This window comes from Echiichthys vipera, assembly GCF_963691815.1.
Source record: "Echiichthys vipera genome assembly, chromosome: 11".
Classification (NCBI taxonomy): domain Eukaryota; kingdom Metazoa; phylum Chordata; class Actinopteri; order Perciformes; family Trachinidae; genus Echiichthys; species Echiichthys vipera.
This window is the reverse complement of record NC_139836.1, coordinates 25,861,432-25,888,088: the sequence shown is the minus strand read 5'-3', so window position 1 is coordinate 25,888,088 and position 26,657 is coordinate 25,861,432. Positions and strand designations below refer to the sequence as shown.

At 42.5% G+C, this 26,657-nt stretch overlaps 1 protein-coding gene across 3 annotated transcripts in view; it reads right to left on the bottom strand.

The window, feature by feature from the left end:
* Nucleotides 1-725: 725 nt before the first annotated feature.
* Nucleotides 726-26,657, bottom strand: part of abch1 (ATP-binding cassette, sub-family H, member 1) — a gene marked incomplete at its 5' end in the record, with an annotated part of 34,586 nt that continues 8,654 nt past the window's right edge. For all 3 annotated transcript variants that reach the window (XM_083922879.1, XM_083922881.1, XM_083922880.1), the window contains 16 exons: nt 726-6,607; nt 7,237-7,341; nt 8,146-8,305; nt 11,065-11,168; nt 13,186-13,274; nt 13,430-13,500; nt 14,085-14,141; nt 14,830-14,879; nt 16,103-16,173; nt 19,027-19,127; nt 20,895-21,063; nt 22,311-22,407; nt 22,501-22,681; nt 22,972-23,046; nt 26,149-26,242; nt 26,535-26,642. In XM_083922879.1, the coding sequence (XP_083779005.1) occupies nt 6,501-6,607; nt 7,237-7,341; nt 8,146-8,305; nt 11,065-11,168; nt 13,186-13,274; nt 13,430-13,500; nt 14,085-14,141; nt 14,830-14,879; nt 16,103-16,173; nt 19,027-19,127; nt 20,895-21,063; nt 22,311-22,407; nt 22,501-22,681; nt 22,972-23,046; nt 26,149-26,242; nt 26,535-26,642 (1,639 nt within the window). In that variant the 3' untranslated portion in view covers nt 726-6,500. The remainder of the gene's footprint in view (nt 6,608-7,236; nt 7,342-8,145; nt 8,306-11,064; nt 11,169-13,185; nt 13,275-13,429; nt 13,501-14,084; nt 14,142-14,829; nt 14,880-16,102; nt 16,174-19,026; nt 19,128-20,894; nt 21,064-22,310; nt 22,408-22,500; nt 22,682-22,971; nt 23,047-26,148; nt 26,243-26,534; nt 26,643-26,657) is intronic.

Here is a 26,657-nt window from a genome sequence, read left to right as displayed (position 1 = left end):
GATGACACGGCACATCCTTTGGTCCCCAGCAACACACCCGTAAAATGTGAAGTAGATCAGATGAACGGTTCTCGAGATATGCAAGGACACACAAACCAACAAACGCATAAACCGCCCTCCAATTATCCAATTACAGGAGGGACAGGAAACATGCTTAGCTTGCGCACACACACACACACACACACACACACACACACACACACACACACACACACACACACACACACACACACACACACACACACACACACACACACACACACACACACACACACACACACACACACACACACACACACACACACACACACACACACACACACACACACACACACACACACACACACACACACACACACACACACACACACACACACACACACACACACACACACACACTTTACAGGAAAGATGACTGCACAGACTCATTGACCACCGTAAACACATGAAAATAACCCACAAGGAACATACAGAACATAAAAAGACACACCCACCGTCCACACACACAGTTCAAACAGTCAACCAGTCAACTAGTGAGGATCTGGAGGCACCGGGGTCATCATCGTCACCACGGTAACGAGCAACACAGTGATGCAAGCGGGCATGATGTCATTGAATGAATCTGTCGTCCGCGGCCTGCGGGTGTTTTTGTAACTGCAGGAATCGTGGGGAGATTTTGTTAAAAATCTGGCAGCGCTCTGAACGACAAGACAAAAGGGAAGATTCCTCAACGAGGTTTATTCTTTCAAAAATACACAAACAGAACTTCATCGAAGCATGTTATCACAGTGCATACATGTTACAACACAGGAGTGGAAATGCTTTACATGCCCTTTGGAGAGACAGCGGAGGTAGTTGACTGGAGCCAAGTGGAATTCATAATATAATATGTTTACATGAACTGCAATACCAAAATATCATCTGAAAATTTTAAAGGAGCTGTACTTTTTGCATCCGAACGGTTCTCGTAGTCCGTCCCCCGATATGTGAACTACATAATATAACACAAAATAATTCCAACACACACAGATGGAGAGCAGATATCCGTTTGCTGCTAAATTAATGGTCCTAATGTTGCTAACAGCTCCATCAAAGATGTTCATATTAAAGGCACAATGAGTAGGATTTGTCAGCTGCGGTTTGTAAACACAACATTCAAAGTTGGCCTCTCCTCCTCCCCGACTCAACAAGGGCTACGGTGCTCGCCAGCAGGTGAAACAGGCCACCAGGAGCCAAGTTTAACATAGTGGCTAAACTCAGGGTAAGCATTGCAGACTTCCTTCTTCATCACAAGACGCTCTGATCTCTGATCTGTGCCAATTTGCTAAAGGACTCATGATTTGAGGGTGGTCACAGATGAATGTGGGGTTGATACAGATCGATAACATTTGAAAAGTCTAGATGAGTCGCGCGATTAAATAATTGAGCCCCCATTCAAATTAGCAGAGCGCTTCATTGGAAGTAGCAGGTTGGCCGCGTGTGGGACCCACATTGTGGAAGAGGTGCCGATCATCTGAGTATTTTTAGATGCGGAAGTTGAACTTTTATGGCTTCATTTTTGCAGCTTCGTCTTGGATGCATGTTTACAATCTTTTATAGAAGTTGACGTCCCGTCCCGAACGGAACAAAAAGAAAATACAAGCAGAAGGCTCTGCAGATACGGAAACAGTCCCACGCTGTTTTTTCATAGGGAAATCCTACTCAATGTGCTTTTCAGTTGCCTTATTAATTGTAATGTTAGACTTGTATTCACATTAAAGTGTAATTCCGGTGCAAAATCATCCCATGGTCTTTTACGGCACATCAAATAAGCAATTATGACAGCTTTTTTTGTGACAGATATGGCTAACAGTGATTAGCTCTGGGCAGTACGGTGAAGGCATTCAAAGGTCTTTTTTAACCACTAATTCTGCTGAAAATAACAGCAAACCTCTGCAGCAGCATGAGAAGAGTCCCTACACTCAAAACAAAGCAGCAATGGGCTCCTTCCTTTGGGATTGACTTTGGTAATCCACTGTAATGGACTTTACTATGAGAGGAGCTGGTACAGGGGCCAGTAGGTAAGTCTTTAAAACAGTCTTTTATTTAACTCTGGGTTCACTAACTACATTGTTGGTGCTTCGTTTTATGTGTAGTGAATCTTATCTTCCTACTGCAGACGTTTGGTGTTATTTTGAGCAGTATTAGTGGTTAAAAAAGACGTTTGAATGCCTTCACCGTACTGCTCTTTGCTAACCGTTAATAGTTGATACACGAAAGAAACTGTCTTGTGGCTTTTTGATGTATGTAAGTGCAGAAAAAGACCATGGGATGATATCGCACCAGAATTACACTTTAACGAACAAAATGTTTGGAGGAACAATAAACAACCGAACAACAACATCAGATTTCTTGAGTCTTGTGATATTTTCCAATGCACCTGTATATGAGATAGCAGGATGTTCAAATATTGATCAAAGTCTGTTTGATGCACAAAAGTATGACTTCAAACCACAGACAGGGGGCATCCTCTGGCATTCATGTTGCATTACAGGAGTGGAATAGTTTAATGAGAACTCATGTAATCAGCCTTTTAAATAGTCTTCTGTGGTTTAGTTGCAGTTCATGTAAGTCTTATAAAATGTTTTTACACAGGAGGAGTTTTGCTCCAAGGTGGTTGCTTCTTACATACAGTGATTCTTAGCATGAGTATTTTTTTTGTATGCTAGAGAGCACTTTGGAACGAAAATCACAACATGACAATCTTACACACGTTCAACACCCAGTTTGTCCCAAAACAAAACAAAAGTGTACTCACAATATGACCAGCTAAGCCAGACTTTCACGTAAGCGTTGCCCATTTTACCAGAGATTGTCCAAAACAAAGCAAAGTCAGTTGATTAAAATCAGTTTGGCTCTCCTGTGTCTACCAAACAAGAACACGGTGTCCCTTAAAATGTGCTACAGCGCACACAAATGAATGTACAGCAGAGCATCGGCAGATTTACAGTGCAGGGAAAGCTCTAGTAAAGATTCAACATCTAACTTCACGCACAACAACTTTATCATCAGACCACCACGTGATCACAAACCAATTAAGAGGGATTTACAGTCATTTAGATTCGTTATTTATCCTCTTAATGCACATAAAGTCTTCAGTATATTAATACATAACTGGGCATTAGCGGCCTGCAGCAGAGGCAGAGGTAACACATCTAAACACAACACATGCTGGTTTATATGTGTTTAATGCTACAGCTGAAATGGGAAAAAGGTTTGCGTCCAGATGAATGTAAACATGTTTTTAAATCTTTATGAGATTGGCACAATATGTGAGTCTTATCAGTGGTCTGCAGCCTTTTCAACACTGTCGGTCGGTCAAAGGTTTGGGGAATTTTTGCCTTTCCTGCTGAGGGTTAAGAGGAGAAGATTGATACCACTCTTAGCCTTTTAGCTTAGCTTAGCTTAGCATAAAGACTGGACCAGGGGGAAACAGGAAACAGGAAGGAAGGAAGCTGTTAGCGCTAAGCCGGACATACACTGTACAACTTTAGAAACTGCACAAGTAAATCAGCCGTGATGTAAAACCTAAAGCTCACGAGTTATGCGCTCAAACTGTACGTGTAAAATAGGAAATACAACGTCCTGTCGGCCCCTGTGGACAGTTCTGGCTATTTACAATTGTCAAGAAAGATTTGTTTGAAAGCACCAAGGCAGGTAAACATTTGTTTGCTAGCGGAGGTCCGTAACCTCCAACACCATGTATGCATGTGTGATACACTATGTGCAATAAAGATACACGAGACGGGAAACACCAGTGTCGCTTTTAGCAACTAGCATGTCACCATGGCCCTTTCAGGCGCTCTGTTTGCCACTTTGTGCAGGTGCAGTGATAAAAAAATGCACAGACACGACTCAACTTAGCCTAAATAGGTCATGCGGCTCAAAAATCGGGTCAGAAGCTAAAATGTGCTTAAATTACAGTGTATGCCCAGCTTTAGAGGTCATAAAGGCTGTAACCTTTGCTATAGAGCCAGGCTAGATGTTCCCCCTGTTTGCAGTCTTTATGCTAAGCTAAGCTAAGCTAACTGGCTGCTTTAGCGTACGTAGTGTTTAGCGGGGTGGGGTCGATCTTCTCTGGAGTGTATCTGTGTTCCCTCCTTATATCTCCTATATTAACACATATACATATTTTTCAAATGTTATTATACTATTCCTTTAAAAGGCATGGAGTAAAGTTAGCTTTCTCTAATAATTTGGTTACTTTTTCCAATATTTATTAGCTTTTTTCACCACTATCATCCATTACTTTATGTTTTTTCATGTCTGTTTAAAATATATATTTTTACAAACTCTATAACTGGAAAAATACCGCACAAAAGACTGACCTACTATTAAAAAAAACAAGTTATTCTTAAAGTTAGTTATTTTTAAATGTAGCCTTCTTCAGTACTGACTATTTGTTTTACATCAACAGTGACTCGAAACTACAATTCAGCTACACGTCAGCCCATTTAGATTTCATATTTATTCCTTATTTCTGGATTCGTCTCGCGTTTCCCCGCAGTGCAGACACCACGACATCTCTGTGACATGTAGAAACCAAAACACATTACACCTGTGTGCTTTAACTTTGTGTTATTGTCGCTGAAAGAGTCTTAGACTAAGTATAAAGTATGAGCAGTTTGAAACGCGTGCTTAAAAAAACAAAACAAAACATGCAAACGTCTTGAAGAACACGACACGCCTGTGAGAATAATCTGTCTGACAGCCTCCACTCCGTCCAGCAAAGTGGAGAAAGAAAGAGAAAAAAGTACCGATTCGTTCTCGTCACCCACATCAAACTACACTTGTTTTCTCCCCGAGTAGATGCAGGGACAAAACACAAGTTACGGAAAACACCATCGACCCTGAACTGAACGGACGAGGACGACGGTTGCAGCTGAGCACCTGGTAACGAACCAACATGAGTTACCACTTCCTGTCACACACACACCAGAAACTGACTGATGGAAATCTGAAACACTTAAAGAGAAACTAGAGAAGATAAAGTCGCTGTGTGAAGCCTGAATGGGTGAGAGTTTCCAGGACAATGTGAAGTAGACTCCAGAAGTTAGTTCAAAGAGCATATCAGCATTTTGTGTTTCAATTGTTTAGTAAAATAATTTCATTTTCTTTCCGAATAATGTGTCGTCTTTTATTCTGAAAGGAGCCGAAAGGCAGAACCGAGCACGCTCTAATATCAGTTTAAATACTATCGCGATGTTCAACGTTATCCCGTTTTTTTCCTCATATCGTGCAGCCCTAATATTAAATATGAAATGTTGACAAAAATCGAAAATTCAAATTAGGTGTGTTTCCATCAACTGGTTTGGATTAAATAAACTAGGCTGCGAAGTTGGCGCTATAGGCTGCACATGTTACCCGCCAGTAACCAGCAGCAGAAGTTGTGGTCACTAAACCAGATATTAAACAAAGTTCTGATTGCATCTATGAGAGAAAAATGGAGAGAGGTCTTCAGGAATTAGTTTCAGACACATTTTAATTGTTTTTTCATGTCAGCTAGTGTCGTTCAGGACAGGAAACAGCTGATTTGTCCTGTGTGTTTAATGCTTGCTACGTCAGAACTTATTCAGCGGAAATGTTTCCATCTCGCGTTTACCGCATCAACCCTGTTTTAAAACAGGCAAAAAGCACTTCAAGTGAGCGGGAAATCTCTTGCGCTCGTTTGAAGAAGTTTTAACGCATTTTGCAGTTTCCGTTCAATCTTCAAAATGTACATTAAAATACCTTCACGTAAACACGACCTACTCTGGGTTCAGATGACATGACGCAACAAGACTCCTTCACTGTTCTGTTTGTAAAGCAAAGTTTTCAAATTTTTCGTTTCTTGTTGTGTGCCGAGACTCCTTGTCACATTTACATACAATTGCTTTATATTGCAAATAAAAAGGTAGGCAACAGATACTGTGTGGACGACACCATCGTCCTGCAGTTATCGTCTGATTATTCACCAACAAATCTCGCTATTAGCGTTAAAAGCGAGGGCAAACAGAAATTAAAAAAGGCGACCCTGAGTTGGTATATGGCTCGTTCTGGGGGGTGAAAAGTTCCAACAAGCTGCACATAGAAGTGAAACAAACTATAAGACTCAACACTTTCCTCATTAAACATTAATTATTTCACATAATCCTCATATTGTGCATGTATGCTCTGTGTTGTGTACTTCTACGTGCAGCATTTTGACATTTCACCCACGCGGGCCAAAGCAACTGTTGCAGGATCAGGCAGCTGACTGGTGGGTAAAGTGTGTGTGTGTGTGTTACTGTATGAGAGGCAGATAATACGGAGGAGGGAGACTGATGCATCAACCCATCAGTGACCTCCTCCTCCTCCTCCTGCTGCTGCTCCCTGCTGCCTCTCACTCACATCCTCAGACAGGAGGCCCAGGTGAGTCGATCCCGGGGCTTCACCTGACGGCTCCACCCCCACACTGAGGGAGGTCGTCCACGGCGAGGCTGTCACGACCTCAGCTTTAAGATGACCGTGGCCAGGATGAGGAAGAAAGTGTTCCAGCCCAGGGTGACCGCGAAGCCTCGCCACACCATCATCCGAGACAGACCCCAACCTGTTGGAAAGATTTACGCCAATACTCATTTCCGTGTCCAAGCCGCTCCAAGCCTCGCTTTACTACAATTTCCCACTGCTGTGTTCTCCGTTGATTAAACTGATCATATCATATCAGACAATATATCTATATCTCTGCATGCATCAACAGAAATATGGGATGAGACGTTCAAGTTCAAGTGAATCCAATCAGTGAAAGTTGCAGGGTGTAGTTAGAAAGAAGAAGGAAGGAAAAAAGCTTTAGCTCATCCCCCTGACTTGAATCTGACACCATCGACTTCTGCCCGTGTCTCGTCTTCCACGCCCGCCTCTACGATAAGGTTGTCAAAGAGGAAATGGCTGCTCTGACTTCCTGTGCTCTGCGCGTATCGTGTAACGCGGAGGGAGCCCGAACTGTCTTCAGGCGTTATTGTTCGGAAGACGGCGAGGTCAAGAGAGAGAGAACGATCAGCAGACTCTGAGAAACCGCTATACCTCCCATCTCAGGCACTTGAGTTACGCAAGATCCAGAGCTGATTAATGATTTAGACGGCTGGCTGTATAACAACTGGATCCATGTGTGCATGCATCTGACCAGGCAATGGCGTTACGCAACGGATGAGTGTTGTGTAACGTCTGCGTTTACATTACCTCTGTACATGATACAGCGCAGGGCTTCAGAGGCGTAGGTCTGAGGAAGAGCCAGGCTGATGTAGCGGAGAGGATATGGGATACACTCCACGGGCCAGATGATACCTGGAGTACAGGACGGAGAGGATACGGTCATTTACACCTACGGTTAAAATACAGAGGATGTCCTAACAGTGAACAGGTCCAATATCATGCTCACTGTCTTTTTTTGGGGGGTACAACAGGATGAGGACATTTACAGCACACAGAAAGTATAATTGTGTCTCAAACTATCTGTTTTTTTAAACTTTGATGATGTTTTTTGCCATTTTTTTTACAATGTTGTGATTACGACAAAGCAGGAACCGAAGTGAGGAAGTGACAAAATCATGATATGAGATTCAAAATTCAGTCTTGCTCTCAACCAGGCAAGGCAGATGTGCGCCATTACAGAGCCACGTTTTGTTCAAAGTTTCTACTTTTTCCTCGCCACAGTTGTACCAAAGCAATTGCTCATGGGTGAATTGAAATTGAATTGGTCTCTAAATCGTAAAGTGATCTAAGACCTACGATACATGATTTGACACTACAAGTATAGTTGAATTGAATTAAGCCGAACGGGAAAAAACACTCACCACAAGGTTAAAATTTCCATTTTTTTATGGACTTTATGAACCCAAGCTGAAGATCGTGTGATGACGGAAAGTCCTACAACATCTACTCAATGGATCTTGTGCTATGAGTTTCTTTATTTCTGTTTCAAAAGGTCAAGAATAAACTTTGATCCTCAAACTAAATATTTCTTCAGAAAAGGCTGCATGAGCTGCAGGTTTCACTGAAGGATGGACAAGATAAAGGTCACACACACACACACAAGCACACACGCACACACGCACACAAGCACACACGCACGCACGCACGCAGACCTACCGCTAATGATGAGGTTCGGGTAAAAGACGCCCAGGGCGGCCTGGTTGGCGTTCTGCTCGTCGTCGATTGCGGCTGAGATGACGAGGCCAAACGAGATGCCTGTGATGCCCTGCAGCACGATCAGAATTATGACCAGCAACAAGGAGCCTTCATTAGGAATCTGCAGAGAAAAAGAAAGATGGAGGACGAAGAGTGAGAAAACGGGGAAGATAAGAAGCTTTTTTCACCCAAAAAAGATGCAGCGGACCTAAAAATAGAAGAAAAATAAATAACATGGGACAGGTCTGCTCTGTGTCCCCAGACTCAGGACTTAACATGGGACAGGTCTGCTCTGTGTCCCCAGAGTCAAGACTTAACATGGGACAGGTCTGCTCCGTGTCCCCAGAGTCAGGACTAAACATGGAGAGGCAGCATTCAGTTTTTATGCTCCACAAATCTGGAAAAACTCCCAGAAAACTACACGTCTGCTGCAACTTTTAGTTCTTTTAAATCAAGACTGAAGACTTTTCTGTTTGCCGCTGCTTTTCAGTAAACTGCACTGTAACTTCTGTAACTGCAACCATCTTTTATGTTTGAAATATTTTATATGTTTTATGTTTTTTCCCCCGAATGCTTTGAATACTCAGACTACGAGAGGAAACCAGGACGCTTCTGCTAAAAAAACCTTGTCCCGTTGCTACAGGTCCTACAGATTCATATGGTGCAGCGACCATTTCAAGCACACAGAACAATAATATAGATACATATATATAAAAAGAAAGACCAAACATGGATGCAACAACACGATGACAGTTATTGCACTTTGCATAAGTTATTTTAGGGGGAGTTGTTGTTGTGTATTCAGCAGCCCGTCCACGGCTCTGGGGAAAATGATTTAAAAAGAAAGAAAGGGTGAGTTATGTCTTGGAAGCTGAGTAAGTAAGTAAGTGTTGGAGGCGAGTTATTGTTTTGGATCTGGAAAGTAAAATTTAATGGCTAGATTCTTCATGTAGCTCTGAAAAAACCTCTGAGCGCTTTCCCTTCAAAGAAACACGAACAGATGAGAAGATAATATCAAGAAAAGATGGAGAAAGACATGAAGGGGACGACAGAGAGACGTACGGAGACAGAACCGCTCTGATGTTCTGCACTGATCTTCGGCCAAAAATACTACGAGAAGTGAACAGAAATGTCACAGCAGATTAAGTTTTGTTGTAAATCACACAGACAGAGTGTAGACGGAGCAGAGGCGCTGCACGAGTTGAAAAACTATTTAAAATCGAATAAAAACACAGAAAAGTCTCAGCTCAGAAGATTAAAGCTGATAACTCTCTTCAACTTGAGGAGAGTCTGCAGACTGAGTCTCCTGGTGCGTGTGTGTGTGTGTGTGTGTGTCTGTGCACTTGTCCTAGTGTGTTAAGACACTATCCGTCTCCCCTGACAACGTGCAAAAATAGACCTGCACCGACAGTCCACATGACTGCGCGGTTGCCACAGCAATCAAGGGCTGTTGTCGTGGTGATCCCACAGCGATCCTTGGATACGGCCCGCGAAGGAAGTGATTTATGCAGCGGTGGTCTCTTTGGACTTCAGCACCTTAATTAACACACACACACACATGCATAAACACACACGCGCACACACACACATAGACACACATGCATAAACACACACACACACACACACACACACACACACACACACACACACACACACACACACACACACACACACGATCCTCTTTTGTCTGAGTGGCTTCTTCCTGTATTGATTTCACGCACGTGTGTATTGAAAACCAATAATCAACAGAAGCCTCGTGTTTCCATAGCGACCCCGCTGACCCCCAGGGATTTACATCACATTTCTTCTCCTGTGCACCGTCACGTGCACTTTTTTACAAAAGAATAATTGAACGATCTTGGAGGAGGAAAGTGTGTTTGGTGGTTAGAGTGAATTATTATTATAATTATTATTATTAGTCGGTAAAGGTGATTTTTGATGGTGTAGAAAAAATGGAAACGAACCGGCCTTGTGTTACACTTTAGCCTTCAACATGTCAAACTCTCCGCAAACCAAATCATGTGTAACTCCCAAAACGACGCATTGGGCCTTGTAAATGGTAAGTGCATTTATAAAGTGCTTTTATCCAAAGCGCCTTACAATTTTAGCCTCTCGTTCACCCGTTCACACACAGATGGCAGCAAAGTACCGTGCAATGTGCTGGCCAGCTTGGGCTGAGCAATTTGAGGTTCAGTGTCTTGCCCAAAGACACTTCGACATGTGGACTGGAGGAACCAGGGATCGTGGTTGCCGGGACAGCCAGTGTCGCTGCATGTTTCCCCCTCTCTCTGTCTCTCACCCCATTTCCTGTCTGTCCTACTGAATAAAAACTGCCAAATAAATAATCTTAACAAAAGACACAAACATGATATCGGCTATCAGCGTCCCTGCTCTATAAATATGGTCACCTGCAACTGAAAAACCCTCCAACAACTACTGTTTAGAGTTTCTTTAAAATGAGTCACGTAACTACGTCATTGACAGACGTTGTTTGACTTTGGTTTCACACAGGACCCAAACTCTTCTCCTGTGCAAAAGTCCTGTTTGTTTGACCCTTCCACCACCCCGACCTTTGTCCTTTGAGTTCACTGCGTCACCTTACGTCCTTTCAGAGGCTTTGAATACGCCTTACATCTCTGAGAACTGGCTTTAACAGCACCTTTGGTAGTTGAAAAGTGCAGGAAATATGATCATGTGTCACTTTAACATTAATTGACGGTTTTCTGATCGTCTAATTATAACTTATTCTTCATTTTCTCCCCTCCGGATCTCATTGTTGCTTCTGCAAAGACCCATTTCCCGATCAATAAAGTTTCATCTTATCTGTGTGTGTGTCAGTTGTGCGCGGTTTATCGCCTGCGGCAGGTCAGGAGCACGGACCTTGAAGACGAGCAGAATGAAGAGGAGCAGCAGGATGATCTGAACGCTGATGACAAACAGCTGAGAGAAGAGGTGAGCAAGCATCGTCTCCAGAGAGCTCACACCTGGTGGGGGACACACAAAATGATAACATTAGTATTCAGTTATAAGCTTCGTCCACATGTAAATGATCACAAAACCACAATTCACAGCTTGCCAGTATGTTATTTATCCTTTTTAAAGCTATAAAATCAATAATTCAGAATGAATAAAAACAAAACTCCCTCAGTGTTTGCTGGAAAACATCATCTTCATCATTCTGCACTGATCATGTTGCTCCCTCTGGTGGTGACATTTCAAATTACACATTATCGCACACAATTGAAATGAATTTAGAGATTAAGAGCATGATCTCTGCAAAGAAGCTCCATAAAAACATCCCAAACGACCAGAGTAGTGTTAGGAAATATGTGCATCTTAGAGGAAGTCGGTCATTTATTCAGTAAAGATGAAGATAAAGAACTGCATGTTTTCTACGGTGCTTCTAACAAAACTCAACAGAACAGGAGTAAGTGACGTAAAGAATGAGGTCGTGGGTACAAGCGGCCGAAATGTGTTTCCTCAGGAGGGGGGCTGGAGTCTCCCTTAGAGAGAGGGGGAGAAGTTCAGCCATCCGTGAGGAACTCGGAGTAGAGCCGCTGCTCCTTTGCGTTGAAAGGAGCCAGTTGAGGTGGTTCAGGATCATCTGGTAAGGATGAACCCTGGGCGCCTCCCTAGGGAGGTGTTCCAGGCACATCCAGCTGGGAGGAGGCCTCGGGGAAGACCCAGGACCAGGTGGAGAGATTATATCTCCACACTGGCCTGGGAACGCCTCGGGATCCCCCAGTTAGAGCTGGTTAATGTGGCCCGGGAAAGGGAAGTTTGGGGTCCCCTGCTTAAGCTGCTGCCCCCGCGACCCGACCCCGGATAAGAGGCTGAAGATGAGATGAGTATTTATTTCTGGAAGCAGCGATGAAAACTACAATCATATAATCTGAGGACTAAAATATTTTCTCTCTTCCGGTTCGATGCTTAACGTTGAATCTATTCTGATCTAATCTGGAGTTAATGGACATGGGACAGTTTTTGTGTTGCACCGTAGGAGCAGTGTGAACTTTTTTAATTTTTTATTTAATCTTTATTAAACATTAAAAAATTAAAAAATAATCTGAACTAAAAGCGAATGAGCAGTAAAGAGGAAAGTGAAAAAAGAAAAACAAGCAAATGGGATCCTCAGAACCATTAATACATGACTCAAATAATATCATTCACGTTAAAAAGAAGAAGTTAAAAGCGTTTCTGGTGCTACCCCCCCCCCCCCCTCGTCTTATTTTAATTATAACTATTTATAATTATTAATCATACACAAATTAGAAATTCAGTTTGAATCAGTTGGTATCTGATGTTTGGCTCGTGGGTTAAAACAGAAACGAAGAGAAGAACAAGAGATAGAGAAGAAAAAACAAAACTAAACAACCCCACAAACAACAACAACAACAACAACAACAGACAACAGACAAACCCAAAAAAACAGAATTTCAGTGCTCCAGCTCACGATAATTCAATGTTTTGTCATTGAGTTTTTTTAGTTTTGATATATTGGCACATTCTTTCAACTTTGAATGAATTAAATTGAATTGAATTGTCTTTATCGTCGTTCGTACCAGTACAACAACATTTACAGTACAATCCCTTAAAGCATCAAAGAGAAAAGGCTAGACCTTTAAAAGACATTTAAAACGACAAGCTTACACACCAACACACACACACACACACACACACACACACACACACACACACACACACACACACACACACACACACACACACACACACACACACACACACACACACACACACACACACACACACACACACACACACACACACACACACACGTAAGGAGACAAAACAGAAAACAGTACATTGCAGAAACTCTGAGCATCATGTACCATCATAGGTAAAGGTATTTGCGGTAAAGGTATTTGCGGTAAAGGTATTTGCGGTGTTCAGCACTGTTTTAGCTTTTGGATAAAAAACTGTTCTTAAGTCTATCAGTCCGAGCATCTAGAGACCTGAAACGTCCGCCCGAGGGCCTCTCACCTGCGACCCAGCACCTGTCCAGAAGCCCCTCCTTCCTCTCCAGGACAAAAGAGAGCGCCGTCAGACCCACGGCCAGGTAGAAGGTGATACTGGAGGGGCCAGAGAGGAGGAGAAAGAAACTGAGCGATGTCACATTTATCCACCTACAACATCTATCTATGATTTAACACAATCTTAATCAAACCGCGCATGAATTAACAAAAGAGGAGTTAGAGTCATTAAGGAGTTACTACATCACACTGACCTGAGCACAGCTCCAGGAGTCACAAACGTGGTGAAGTCCGTGTTTTGGCTGCCGTAGATCGGCTCTTCAAACTGCAACACGACAGAAATAAAACGATACAATGTGAAGAGGAAATAAATACAGCATTCATGGGTTTTATTGCTGTTTTGTATTTATGTATTGTTGTTGTTTGCAAAGTAATGTTTCATGTGTAAGAAGAAACATGAACTCACATGTTGTCAAAGCTCTAATTGCGATTAAATACAGGTTTTACGCGTTTATATATTGTTATCCCACTCGTTTATTTATTCTTGTATTATTCCATAAGCACGTCTTTGGACTGTGGGAGGAAACCGGAGAACCCGGAGAAAACCCACGCAGACACGGGGAGAACATGCAAACTCCACACAGAAGGGCCACAGCAGGGATGCGAACCAGGAACCTTGTTCGGTTAATTAATGACTCTAAATCACCCGTAGGTGTGAATGTGAGTGTGAATGGTTGTCTGTCTCTGTTTGTCTCTATGTGTCCTGTGATAGACTGGCGTCCTGTCCAGGCTGTACTCCGCCTCACGCCTGTAGTAAGCTGGGATCGGCTCCAGCCCCCCACAACCCCGACAGGGACAAGCGGTTGAAGATGAATGAATATTCCATAAGCTGTCTTTTTTTTAATTTACCTTTATTGGCAGCGAGACCAGGTACGCCATACTGCCCAGCTTATTATCCACGAAGGCCTGTGAACAGAAGACAGTAACAAAGTTAAACAAGATAAATAAAACATATTTAGTATTATAATAATAATAAAACATATATAGAGAGATTTTTAAACTTTATTTGTAAAACACACTCAAAGTGTTTTACGTGGTTGCACCAGGATTTAAACACTTCAGGAGGAGTGCAATAAGGTAAATAAAATAAAATCATTAAATAAAAATAAATGGAATAAAAAACGCAACAATGATTTGACATAGAAATAATAATAATAATAATCATAATAATAAAAACAGGTAAGAGATATTGGAAATATAACTGTGCATTAATAAGCATAAATAAAAAGCTTTTAAATATGTTACATGATAAAATCCAGTATTATTGTTTAATAACTGTTGTTGACGTGATTATATGGCTGTTTTTAAAATAAAGCTAAACTACTTATTGAAGTTTTTCTTTTACACATACAAAGAGTTTAGTTTTGTATTAAAGTAGAAACAAACGCCTTGAACATTAAATTCAATACTGATATGGATAAAAACATAAAGCGAGGGCACTGAACCACGTGTGTGTTTATACAGTCACGTCTCGTATTTTCTGGGTGTGTTGAAGGATTTCTGATCTTATCTTCCTTGAAAATCAAAAACGTCTGAGTATTCGCACGAGGCCTCAGCTGACAACACGATAAACAGAAAACATATCTATTTATACCTGAAAGGCTTCGTGTAGTTCCTTCTGCAGCATGACGGCGATTTGTCGATCTAAACGAAACATAAACAGAAATATTTGAACAACTTCAACTTCTCAGGTAACGATAAACAGCTCTGTGATGTTCATGGATATAATATTATATATTTTGGTACATTTTAATCCTCACAATTTTTTTAAATATGCGGAAAATGTGAAGAATTAAATTCCAAAACAATACATTTGATAGTTCTAAATAAATATGCCCATAGTGCAGTTTGATTTCTGGGACGTAATCTCATTAATGCCATGCTACAATATCCCCTCAGTCATAAACTATGCGTTGTAATTGTGATGATTCCACCACGGCAGCCCTGCGTTTCCCTTGTGTGTGTGTTTTTGTGCCCCTGTCTGTGTTCTTCCTCCTGTGTCTCTCCCCCTGTCTGTGCCGTGTGTGCATGTGGGCGTGGCTTCTGCTCCACAGGTGAAGCAGGTGAACTCACTCTACAATCACGCCTCCCATAAAGCCACTGGTTCCTCTCCTGCTCATCGCCAGATCGGTCATCAGTCTGTGCCAGGGGTGGGTGATTCCGGTCCTGGAGGGCCACTGTAGGCCACTGTGTAGGCCACCTAACACACCTGAGTCTAACAATAATCAAACTGTGACGAGCTTCAGCTGTTTGATAACGAACAGAGCATTAGACTCAGGTGTGTTGGAGCAGAGAGAAACCTAAAACATGCAGGACATTAGCTCTCCAGGACAGGAATTGTCCACCCCTGGTCTACGCGCCGGTTTGGATCCTGGCTTCTTTGCATTTTTTGCCCTGAGCTCTGTGCTTAGCTTGTGAAGCTAATCTCCCTGTGTTTTTGCTACCTTGCTTCAGATTACTGTGCTTTGCTGTGCAGTCCTGAGCGTTGCTTCCTCCCTCCCTCCCTGCCTGCCTGTGGACCTGCCTGCGGACCTGCTGCCAGCTCCCCGCTCCCTGGAGCTCTCTCACTGCACCTCCATTCCCCTACAGCGGACCTCATATCACGCCACCTGCATCCACGCACTCCTCGGGGACTTCACCTACCACATCAGGATCCTGGGACCTCGTACTACCCCCTCCACTTCGCACCTATGCTTGCACCCTTTTTTGAACATTAAAGATTGTTTGTTGCACTTTGAACCAGAGTCGAGTCGTGCATTTGGGTCCTGATCAAACACGAACCTTAACAGTAATGGCAATAATTCAATGCAACTGTCATGGAATTGACCGGTTCCAGCAAAAACACTAGAAACTAAGAGAAATCTTACTTGTCAGGTCCAGCCAGACGTGCACTGATCCTCCATCAACCACCTCCCTGGAAACCTGCCGCTGAACCATCCTGTAAAAATCAGCAGAAAATCTCTTTAACGTTCAGCAACAATCAATGAAACTGGAAATTTACAATACAAGAAAAAAAGGTTTAGACCAGGGGTGTCAACCACGGGCCTTGTAATTATATTGTAATGTATTGTATTGTAATTATATTATATTATATATTGTGGGCCGGTGTAATTATATTTGGCCCGCAAGATCATATCAAGGTTCTCTGAGAGCTGGCCCGTGAGTATAAAGCACATACACGTCTACTTTTCTGTTGACAAACATGAGCATCCATGCTACCAGTCTCTGCAGACACACTTAATCCACCCCTCCCCAAAAACGACCAAAAGAAAGATGGAGGACAGGAGCTTTCAGCAGCGGTGGGAGGCAGATGATCTGTGTCTGAAGGTAAAGAGCTGTTTGTCACCGTGGCTGTGACCAAAGAATCAAACATGAGAAACACCACGACAAGAACAAGGAGCTGCACTGGAAAGGTTCAAGGTTACACATCTGGAGAGAAGGAACACATGCACATTTGCAGTCTTTTTATTTATTTTTTTAGTAAATATTGAGTTTGGCCTGCAACTTTGTCCCAGTTTTTAAATGTGGCCCACTGTGAATTTAAGTTTGACACCCCTGGTTTAGACGATCATGCAGTTACTTAATTGCTTTGACTATTTATTTACCATTGTTCATAAAGGTGTTCTTTATATTCCAGACACAGATCTTAAGTGATTTTCCCGTTAAACACTAATAATAGTTACATGTCAGTGCATCACAAGGTACGTAGGTTTGAACTCCTTCCTCCCATCATGCATTGTCCACACAATAACTATGAATAGATGCAAACTTTCCCCCTTATAAAATCACATCTGCTCTGTCAGAACAAGACTCTGAATGGATTATTTTCACACGAGCAGCACACTTGTTTTTCCTCCGGCAGGTCTGTCACATGAGCAGCACATGATCCAACAAAAATAAGCGTTTGATTGGTTGTTGTGAGCTGCCGGTGTGCGTTGGGGACAGGAAGGACCAGACTGTCTGCATACACACAAGGATACAAAAAACAATGTGTGCCCTTCACTCTCCGCGCCTGACTCATCCTCACATGATGACACTGCTGAGGTGCTGTGGTTTCATTGACATGCGTCAAAGACAAAGTCATTTGAAATATGCTCCTTATTTTTCTTCAGGCAGCTTTAAAAAAAACAAAAACATCGTCGAGTGATGAAATGTAGAGCTGCAGAGATGAATCCACTTGGCGACTATTTCATTAATCTGCAGCTATTTTGATAACTGATTAATCAGTTTAGTAATTTGATGCAAAATATAAGTGATTACTGTGAGGTTTAATAACCAGAGAATTTGTTATTTGACACTATGGAAGGAAAAAGGCACAGAAGCATTTCCTTTGGTCCTGCAAATAAAACATGTCAGACTACTTTATAATGAAAACAGAGGGTTCAGCACGTACTCATAGAACTGGAGTTGCATCCAGGTAACTACTGCATATCCCTGCAAGATTCAGGAAGTAAACAGTAACACCATGTGATCTACTATGGTGAAACATATTCAAAGTGCTGGATGGCACGCTGTTCATACTGGATATCTATCTTCTACAACATCTCCCTGCGCATAGATATCTAAAATGCTCCAGGCTGCTGATTTGGCGGATTTAAAGCTGGAATATCAGATCCCCCGGACATTTTTACAGCTCTTTTTTTCGACCCCTCAGGTTCAGGTTACTTTATATATTTTATATACATAAAACATAAAACAAGAAACAAATTACAATCGACAGAAAGTTCTGCAATCAATGAAATAAAAGCATGAAATATAAACAAATAATTAAAAACGCCAATAGCAAATTTCCTACAGACATAGATTTAAAACAATAAATAAAAACAGTTAAGTGAAATGAGAATAAAACAATGTGATAAAAGGTATAGGTAAGGTAAGAATTGCTTTAAGTATGTTTATGGAAACATGGCGTGTGTGTGTATATCAGGTTTCTCTGCAGCTTGATGCAGCTGCTTTACTGTGGAACTCCCTGTGGCGTGCACAAACAGCCCTTTGTTATCAGCGTTGCATTGCAGGTTGCAGGTTGCATCGGTTTGTGCTAAAACTAAACAAAGTGATATGAGGAATGAAAAGTCTCATCTCATCTTCATCCGCTTATCCGGGGTCGGGTCACGGGGGGCAGCAGCTTTAGCAGGGGACCCCAAACTTCCCTTTCCCGGGCCACATTAACCAGCTCTAACTGGGGGATCCTGAGGCGTTCCCAGGTCAGTGTTCCCCGAGGCCTCCTCCCAGCTGGACGTGCCTGGAACACCTCCCTAGGGAGGCGCCCAGGGTTCATCCTTACCAGATGATCCTGAACCACCTCAACTGGCTCCTTTCAACGCAAAGGAGCAGCGGCTCTACTCCGAGTTCCTCACGGATGGCTGAACTTCTCCCCCTCTCTCTAAGGGACACTCCAGCCATCCTCCTGAGAAAACACATTTCGGCCGCTTGCACCCACAACCTCGTTCTTTCTGTCATGATGAAAAGTATGTAGGCAAACAAAAACGCTGTTGAGAGCTGAGGAAGCAGAGACATCGGTCAAGTCATGTTAGACGTGGAGACAAACAGGTCAGAGCAGAGACGTGCAGACATTTTGAGGGGCTGTTGCTTAAGGGCCACCCCCATCTACGGTGAATCTACCGCCTATACTGATGCGGGACATGAAGGAGGGCAACCTTCTCTACGTGAAGAGTGAGAGAGGATTGGTGTACAGATGAGCTTAACGTGCTCATCAGCACCATGACATGACATGGTGTTCATGACTGATAATGAAATGATGACTGCGGTAGAAAATAACGGATGCTCTCACCTTTTTGTCAGGTAGCTGGTGAAGTTCGTGCCAAATTCGATGACCCCCCAGTACTCTCCGTTATAGATCCCATCGAAGGCATCCGTGTGGGATAAGGGCACCTACGGATATATAGAACAATTTATATCATACACCGATTTTTTTATTTTTTATATACTTTCAGTTACATTTCTATAGCTTCTAATGTTTAAGCAGCAGCTTCAAAAGAGCCACGTGTCTTAGAGCTACAAAGATTAATCTGTTAGTGTCACGCCACAGTGAGGTCTGTCATGTCTTTGGGTTTTTTGTCGTGTGAATTTCCTGTTTTATTTTGAAAAGTAACTCTCTTCTCGTTCCAGGTCACTTGCCCTTCCTCTTGTGTCACCGGTCTTTCCCTGATCCCCTATTTTTTCCACCTGTTGTTCCTTTCCCTGTGTGTGTATAAAGTCCGTGTCTTCTCCCCTGTCCTGTTGCCAGATTATTTCGTACCTTGTGTCGAATGTATCCACCGTTTTTTCCCCCAGTCTTGTTCATGCCTTCGAGATATTGTTTTCACGTTCAGGAGATAATATTCCTTGTTTTCTCAAAGTAAGTTTTTGAATTCTCATTTATCAATAGTTTTTTCCTCCTGGACAGAGCGACTTTATTTTGTACTATGTTTTATTACTGACAACTTTTGTTTTGTTCCCCCTGTGCGGAGTGATTTTTTGTTTGTGGCTTTTGTTCTGTGCCACGTTCTTGTCGTCAAGCAAATAAATTCAGTGTTGATCCGCGAACCTCCGCATCTGAGTCCTCTTTCCTGCCTGGGCCTGACAGTTAGTTAACTATTTAATGAATCACAGACTATTCTGATAATCCATTAAAATGGTTTGAGTCATTTTTTAAAGAAAACAAAGTCAAATTTATCTGGACAAAACAAGAATTTTGAGGACGCCATCCTGGACTTTGGGAAACATTGATTGACAATTTTCTGACGTTTTGTAGATCACGCTACAGATCTAAACCCCATAGAGAATCTCTGGAAAATCCTTGGGGTAAAGTAATGTATAAAAAACCCACTACAGTTACTGAACTGTGGAAGAGACTGAAGAACAACGGACCAGGATCAAACCAGAGCAGTGTGAGAAACTAGTGATGTCCTGTGGGAGCAGATGTGCTGAAGTCATTCAAAGCTGTGGCCTCTACACTTCCTGTTCATTTTTGGATCCTATAGCCCAAAGAGAACATGATGTTGTTTAAATCTTCTCTTCTGACACAGTGGTCACTTTTCTCTAATTTTGAAGAAAGAAAGGTTTTTGTTGAGGTGCCTTTGTTATTTTATTAAAAACATGCTACTACAGTAGATAGTCTATCAAATTATGAACAATAAAAAAATCAAGAATTTATACTTTGTTCTCTATTTTTGATCTCTAGTGAACAGAATCAAAGAGAAACAACCTTTCCCCTTCACTGACTTCCTAGAAAATGAAAGTTTGAGAAGTGAAGGAGAAGTGAAACCTACTTCAGATTAAATATAACAACCGGGAGAAGCGCCTGTTTCTTCTTTTATACACTGAACATTTTCAGACACCTACAGTCACTCTGAGCTCTGCGAGCCTCAGAAAACACACTTCAGTGCCGTCTGATTGGATACAGAATGAAAATAAATGTTAAATCTCTTGACAGTGAATGTATCTGCTACAGAGAACAGATACAGAAGTGATGGAGTATGGTCTGGATACACCGGCGTATCATTATGGGATTTCTTGTATTTCTTTAAACCGGCCACACTCGTCTTGGGCCGCGCTGAGCAAACTGCAGCCTTGTGAAATAAATAGCGTAAGGGTCCTCTCATGCACTGGACGCCAGGCTTTACCGCAGCGCTGTCCCTGATTTGTAGTAATATATACCTGGTGCACGCTGGAGTTGTCCAGGAAGGAGAGCAGCGATTGGCTGTAAGCGGACGGCGAGGTCTCGTTGTTCACCACGGCAACCTTGATCCCCTTCGGGTCAGCTCCGATGCACAGACAGATCAGAGAGACCTGGATGACGGGCAGCAGAAACTGGAAACACAACGAGCTGCGAACACACGGGGAGAGGATCAACATCAACATGTGGCCTACAGATATTTTAACCTCATCATCAGTGACTTTATATTACTGTTAAATACTGGTTTAGGTCTCACACCGAGGAATCTGGCAAAACCTCTGCAGGTTTGTCATGGATCATATCTTTAAAGACTTTTAAAGACGCCAAAATGTGGTGTTTGGTTTCTTTAAAAAACCCCAAAAAGACAAATGTTTCATTCTAAATTGTATAAGAGGCACATTTCTTAATTTTAAAATGTAAATGTAGCAATAGAAGAAGAAGAAGAATTACTTTATTTTTATCCCACACGGGGAAATTCAATTTTCACTCTTATTACACACACAGGCCCGAAATACACACATGCACAACCAGGACCTATACATGCAATTGAGGAGAGATGTTAGAGCGAGGGGGCTGCCAGTGACCAGCGCCCCGAGCAGTTGGGGGTTCGGTGCCTTGCTCAACAGCACCTCGGCAGTGCCCAGGAGATGAACTGGCACCTCTCCAGCCACCAGTCCACGCTCCATATATGGTCCACACAGGGACTTGAGCCAGCGACCCTACGGTTCCCAGCCAAGTCACCTATGGACTGAGCTACTGCCACCCCGACAAATATGCTACCAACACACTTAATATCTGTAAGTTTTATAACATGTTTGTCTCATATGATACACACCTGGCTCTTTTGTTATTGTTCCATTTGTATACTACCCCTGTTGCTTAATTAAAATATATATTTATATATGATTTCTTGTCGTTTTACCCCTCCAGCAACTAGTTAAGTTGCAGTTTACATCCAAACTGTCCAGACTTATTTAATATATGTAGTAAAGACTTTAAAGCAGTTAATAAAAAAGGGTGTTTTTGGTGTAACGTTGATGCTTCACACACATCTTCAACCCGGCAGCACAGATGTAAGATCTAAACCAGCTGTCTCAAACTGATCCAGCAAAGGGTCGCTGTGGCTGCAGGTTTTTATTCCAACCAAGCAAGAACACACCTGACTCGACTTATTCAACCCACTGAATCGCCTTCACACAGTTGGATTTGTTGGATCAGGTGTGTTCTTGCTTCTTTGCTGGATTAGTTTGAGACCCCTGCTCTAAACGATCAGTGTGTCATCATAATTAGCGCAGGAAGTCCTGACTTCCGGATTAAAGAACATCCATCCAAAACCTAAAAACTGTCACCGGCGCGGAGACATAAAATACTTTTAAATATGATTAACTGCAACGTACCCTGGCATCCTCTTCATCCGCACCAGTGTTTTGATCATCAGGGCAGCGATGTTTCTCCACTTGGGCAGAACGTGTCGGGCTCGCACCTTCCAGTCCGCTGAACACACCAACACACACTCAAAAAGGTCAATATTTACACATTTTTTATCATTAATACACTAAAATAGGTCCCTGTACTGCAAATTAGCACCTGAATATTTGGGAACTTCCTCTGCAGCTCCCGGTCCGACCGCGAGGATTGGCCGACTCTCATCCCGCCCGCTCTCGAACGACTGGCTGCTCTCCAGCTGCCCGCCCTGCGGACTGGACCCCCGTTTAGAGCCGTCCTGGTCAGACGTCACGCACAGCTGCAGGAAGGCGTGCTCCAGGGTCTGCAGAAGGTAAATGTGTGTTTACAGAGACGACACTACCAATATTAGTATATTTTTAATTATTGTTAGGGAGGAATTTGTTGTGATGCCAGAAAAGAAGACAAAGCACCAGATTTCTGTAAGTCTGTAAGAGTTTTTTTACACTTTATCAAGGTGAGCAGGAGAATCGTCCACACTAAGTAGCTTTGTCTGTACTGTAATACTGAATATAAAGTATCTTGAGATATGCTACTGCCCGACCAGCTCCCCTGCGTGGCGATAAACCTGATGAGGGTTTTAACAATACTCACTGTTGCACTGTGCTGCTTCATGACTGCGTCTGGGGGACCTTCAGCCAGCAAACAGCCATTCCTCATGAGACCCACCTGGAGAAACAACAGTTATATTTGTTCAATTAAGGCGAAGCAACATGTAGAGGAATAGCTGCATCTGTTAAATTGTGCACCTGATGATTTCGCCAGGGAACAAAAGCCTCTCACACCTGTTAAAGCAGGTTATTTCATCTTTTATAAAGTATTCTGAACCTCTGTTGAATTATATACCTACTGTTTGTGTTACGCTCTCTCCATGATGAGTCTCATTTAACACATCAAACTATAAACAAGAAGCCAGCTTCAGAGCAAATGTCTCCTGAGATTTACTTTATATTGTTCTGTGCTGTTTGTGTGGCTACACGGTGGTTTAGTGGTTAGCACTGTCGCCTCACAGGTTAGCATCCCAGCCTGGGCCCTTCTGTGTGGAGTTTGCATGTTCTCCCCGTGTCTGCGTGGGTTTTCTCCGGGTTCTCCGGTTTCCTCCCACAGACATGCAGGTGTTCCTCCGCAAAGACATGCAGGTGTTAGGTTAATTGATGGTGACTCTAAGATTGCCCGTAGGTGTGAATGGTCTGAATTGTCTGTCTCTGTTCGTCTCTATGTGCCCTGCAATAGACTGGCGTCCTGTCCAGGGTGTACCCCGCCTCACGCACGATGTCAGCTGGGATCGGCTCCAGCCCCCCCGCGACCCCAACCCCGGGATAAGCGTTTGAAGATGAATGAATGATGATGATGTCCTGTTTGTGTGGCAAACACATCGCATTGATCTCTTTAGTAGGTCAAACACATCAAAAACTACATTTGCACTTGCTGTGTGATCAAAGTCTGTTTATATATCTGGTCATATAACTTCACCTCCTTCTCCCTAGGCCGCGTGATCTTCACTCATTTAACCTTGCCTGGACGCATTATTGGGCGATCACACTGGTTTTAGGTGATCTGTGTTTGCAGGGAGCTGCATCAGTGAAAAAGCCAATATGACCTCGGACGTTGTGAGAAAAACGGTTAAAAAGCGCTGGAAAATTAAAACCACAGATTCCTTTTCACTTGAAGTCAACAAACAGCAAATATTTTGTCTTTAAATGATCATTTGTATATAAATTATGTAACCCGTGTTACCTTGAACCCTTGGATAAAGTTATCTTTTCTTGCATGCCTCCATGGTGAATGAAGAATCAAAAAACGGACAATGAATTGAAGTAGCAGGGCGACGTGGAGTCACGCAAGCAAAACAAACGTTCTGCACAGAATTCAAGGAAACACGGGGTGAGTAACTGATATAAATGATCATTTTCAGGGTGAAGCATTCCTTTAACTTTAGGCCATGAAATAAAAAGCCTCCTCGCAGGTTTGAAAAGCTTCTTAAACCATCGTGGGAAAATAAGTTCTCCACTGAAACTCAACCTGACGAAGGTCTTTCAGTTCTCTAAGGCAGAGGGAAAACGTCTAATGTGGTTTAAATGTTGCACAAAACTGTAAAACAATCCCTTTAAAATAGTCCAAAACTACTTTTAACAATCATAAGAATGTGCAGAGAAGAGAGTGTGTCACTATTAAACGCCTTACTCTTCTACAAAAACATTCAGATAGACCTACAGCTACACAACAAATACTGAAGAATGCCATTTAGTGTCAAGTGACATGTGGTGGGGATTATGATACGACAAACAGGAAGTGAAAGTATCAGCTTCTGGCTCAGAAAACGTATTTGTTACAGCTGTTGCACCTCTGTACGACGGCGTATTACGACCTAGAATAAAGGAAAAAATGACGGACCTGGGGGAGGGGGTAATATTTCGAGAATCTCGTAAATCTCATGAATCTGCAATATTTTTCTTTTAGATTTGCTACTTTTTAATATCGTAAATCTGCAACATTTTTCTCGTAGATTTGATACATTTTAATCTTGTAAATCTGCAACATTTTTCTCGTAGTTTGCTACTTTTTAATCTCATAAATCTGCAACTAATATTCTCATACTTGGCCCTAAAACACCATTGTACCTCTGCATGTTTCATTATGAATGCACAGAAAATAATATTAAAAGGAATAACTTGGCTTTTACTCTTATTTCCTTACTTGACAAGAGTTAGCGGAGAGGATCGATACCACCCTCATGTCTTTATGTTAGCTTAGCTTAGTATACAGTGGGAAACAGTTAGCTTGACTCTCAAAGACTTGTGGTTTCTTACATTTCTGTGTGTGTGTGAGTGTGTGTGTGTGAGTGTGTGTGTGTGAGTGTGTGTGTGTGTGTGTGTGTGTGTGTGTGTGTGTGTGTGTGTGTGTGTGTGTGTGTGTGTGTGTGTGTGTGTGTGTGTGTGTGTGTGTGTGTGTGTGTGTGTGTGTGTGTGTGTGTGAGAAGGGGAAAAGCTCATATCATCGCCTAATCTACAGAACAAACTTACACCTGTAAAGCACTGGGTTAATGGGCTTTACATACAAAGGAGATTAGTGGTGAAACAAAGACTGAACTCATTGAACGGCCGGATTGATGTTGAGCCAAGCTTCAGTTTGAGCGGCAGTGAAAGGGACGCAGGGTTAAATGAAGTGTAAAAATGTGGGGCTATAGGCCGACTGTATGTGTAGGGTCCTTTGTGCTGTGTGAGGCCCTGTTGTTCAATTGTGATATCTGACTGTTGGTGCGCAAATTAAAGCGGAGAAATGTCGTTTTTTTAAATGTGCGTCTGCATCACTTCCTCTTCTCGTTCTTAATTTGTGTGTTGGCTGGCGCTACTTCCTTCAAGTTATTACTTTCCAGAAATCCAGTTTGATCCTCATTTGAGTAAATTAAATTCATTGAATCATACCTTTTTACAGATTGTAAAAAGAAACTTAGTTTAGTTTCTTCCGATCATGTAAAAATAAAAAAACAGACGAATCAAATAGTACACATATAGAAAAGTCAACATAGAAATTCCCCTAAACAAATAAACCATGAAATAAATACTGCATTTCAAAGTTAATAGTTATTAAACTTCATCTGACATGTTGACACAGTGCAGATTATCAATGGACTCATTGTTTTGAGGCCCAGTGTTGATGGATGCGGTGCTTTTGGCAGCAGTGTTCCTGAGTCTTGTGTGTCAGTGTGTATTTAAGATTCCTCAGTACGTGTGTGCGTTTGTGTGTCTGTGCATGTACGAACTATCTCACCACGTTGGCTTGCCTGGCCTCCTCTATGTAGTGAGTGGTGATGATGACCGAGACTTTCCCCGTCTTCACAATCTCCACCAGATGCTGCCAGATCCTAGAAAGGAGATGGAAGGAAACCAAACAAATGACGTAACGTTCGACCCCGTTTGCTTATAGTTTTTACTAAAATCTCAGGCTTGGAAAAGCCCACAGCGTCGCCAGCAGCGGCTTCTCTGCCAACCGTCTGATCTGGTGAAGCTTTGTGATTGTGTTATACAACATGACTGGAGCAGTTTCTCTTTAGGTTGTTATGTTTTCATTAGGGTTTGTGTGATTATAACAACAGGGCTGTACCTTATCTGAGTGTGGCATAAGTCTGAGAACATCTTAACGTGTGTGTTACATACTTAGATCTGAGAACAGGGTCCACTCCGACCGTGGGTTCGTCCAGGATGAGCAGCTCTGGATTCTGAAGCAGAGCCGCTCCGAGAGACACCCTGCGCTTCTGACCACCACTGAAACACACACAC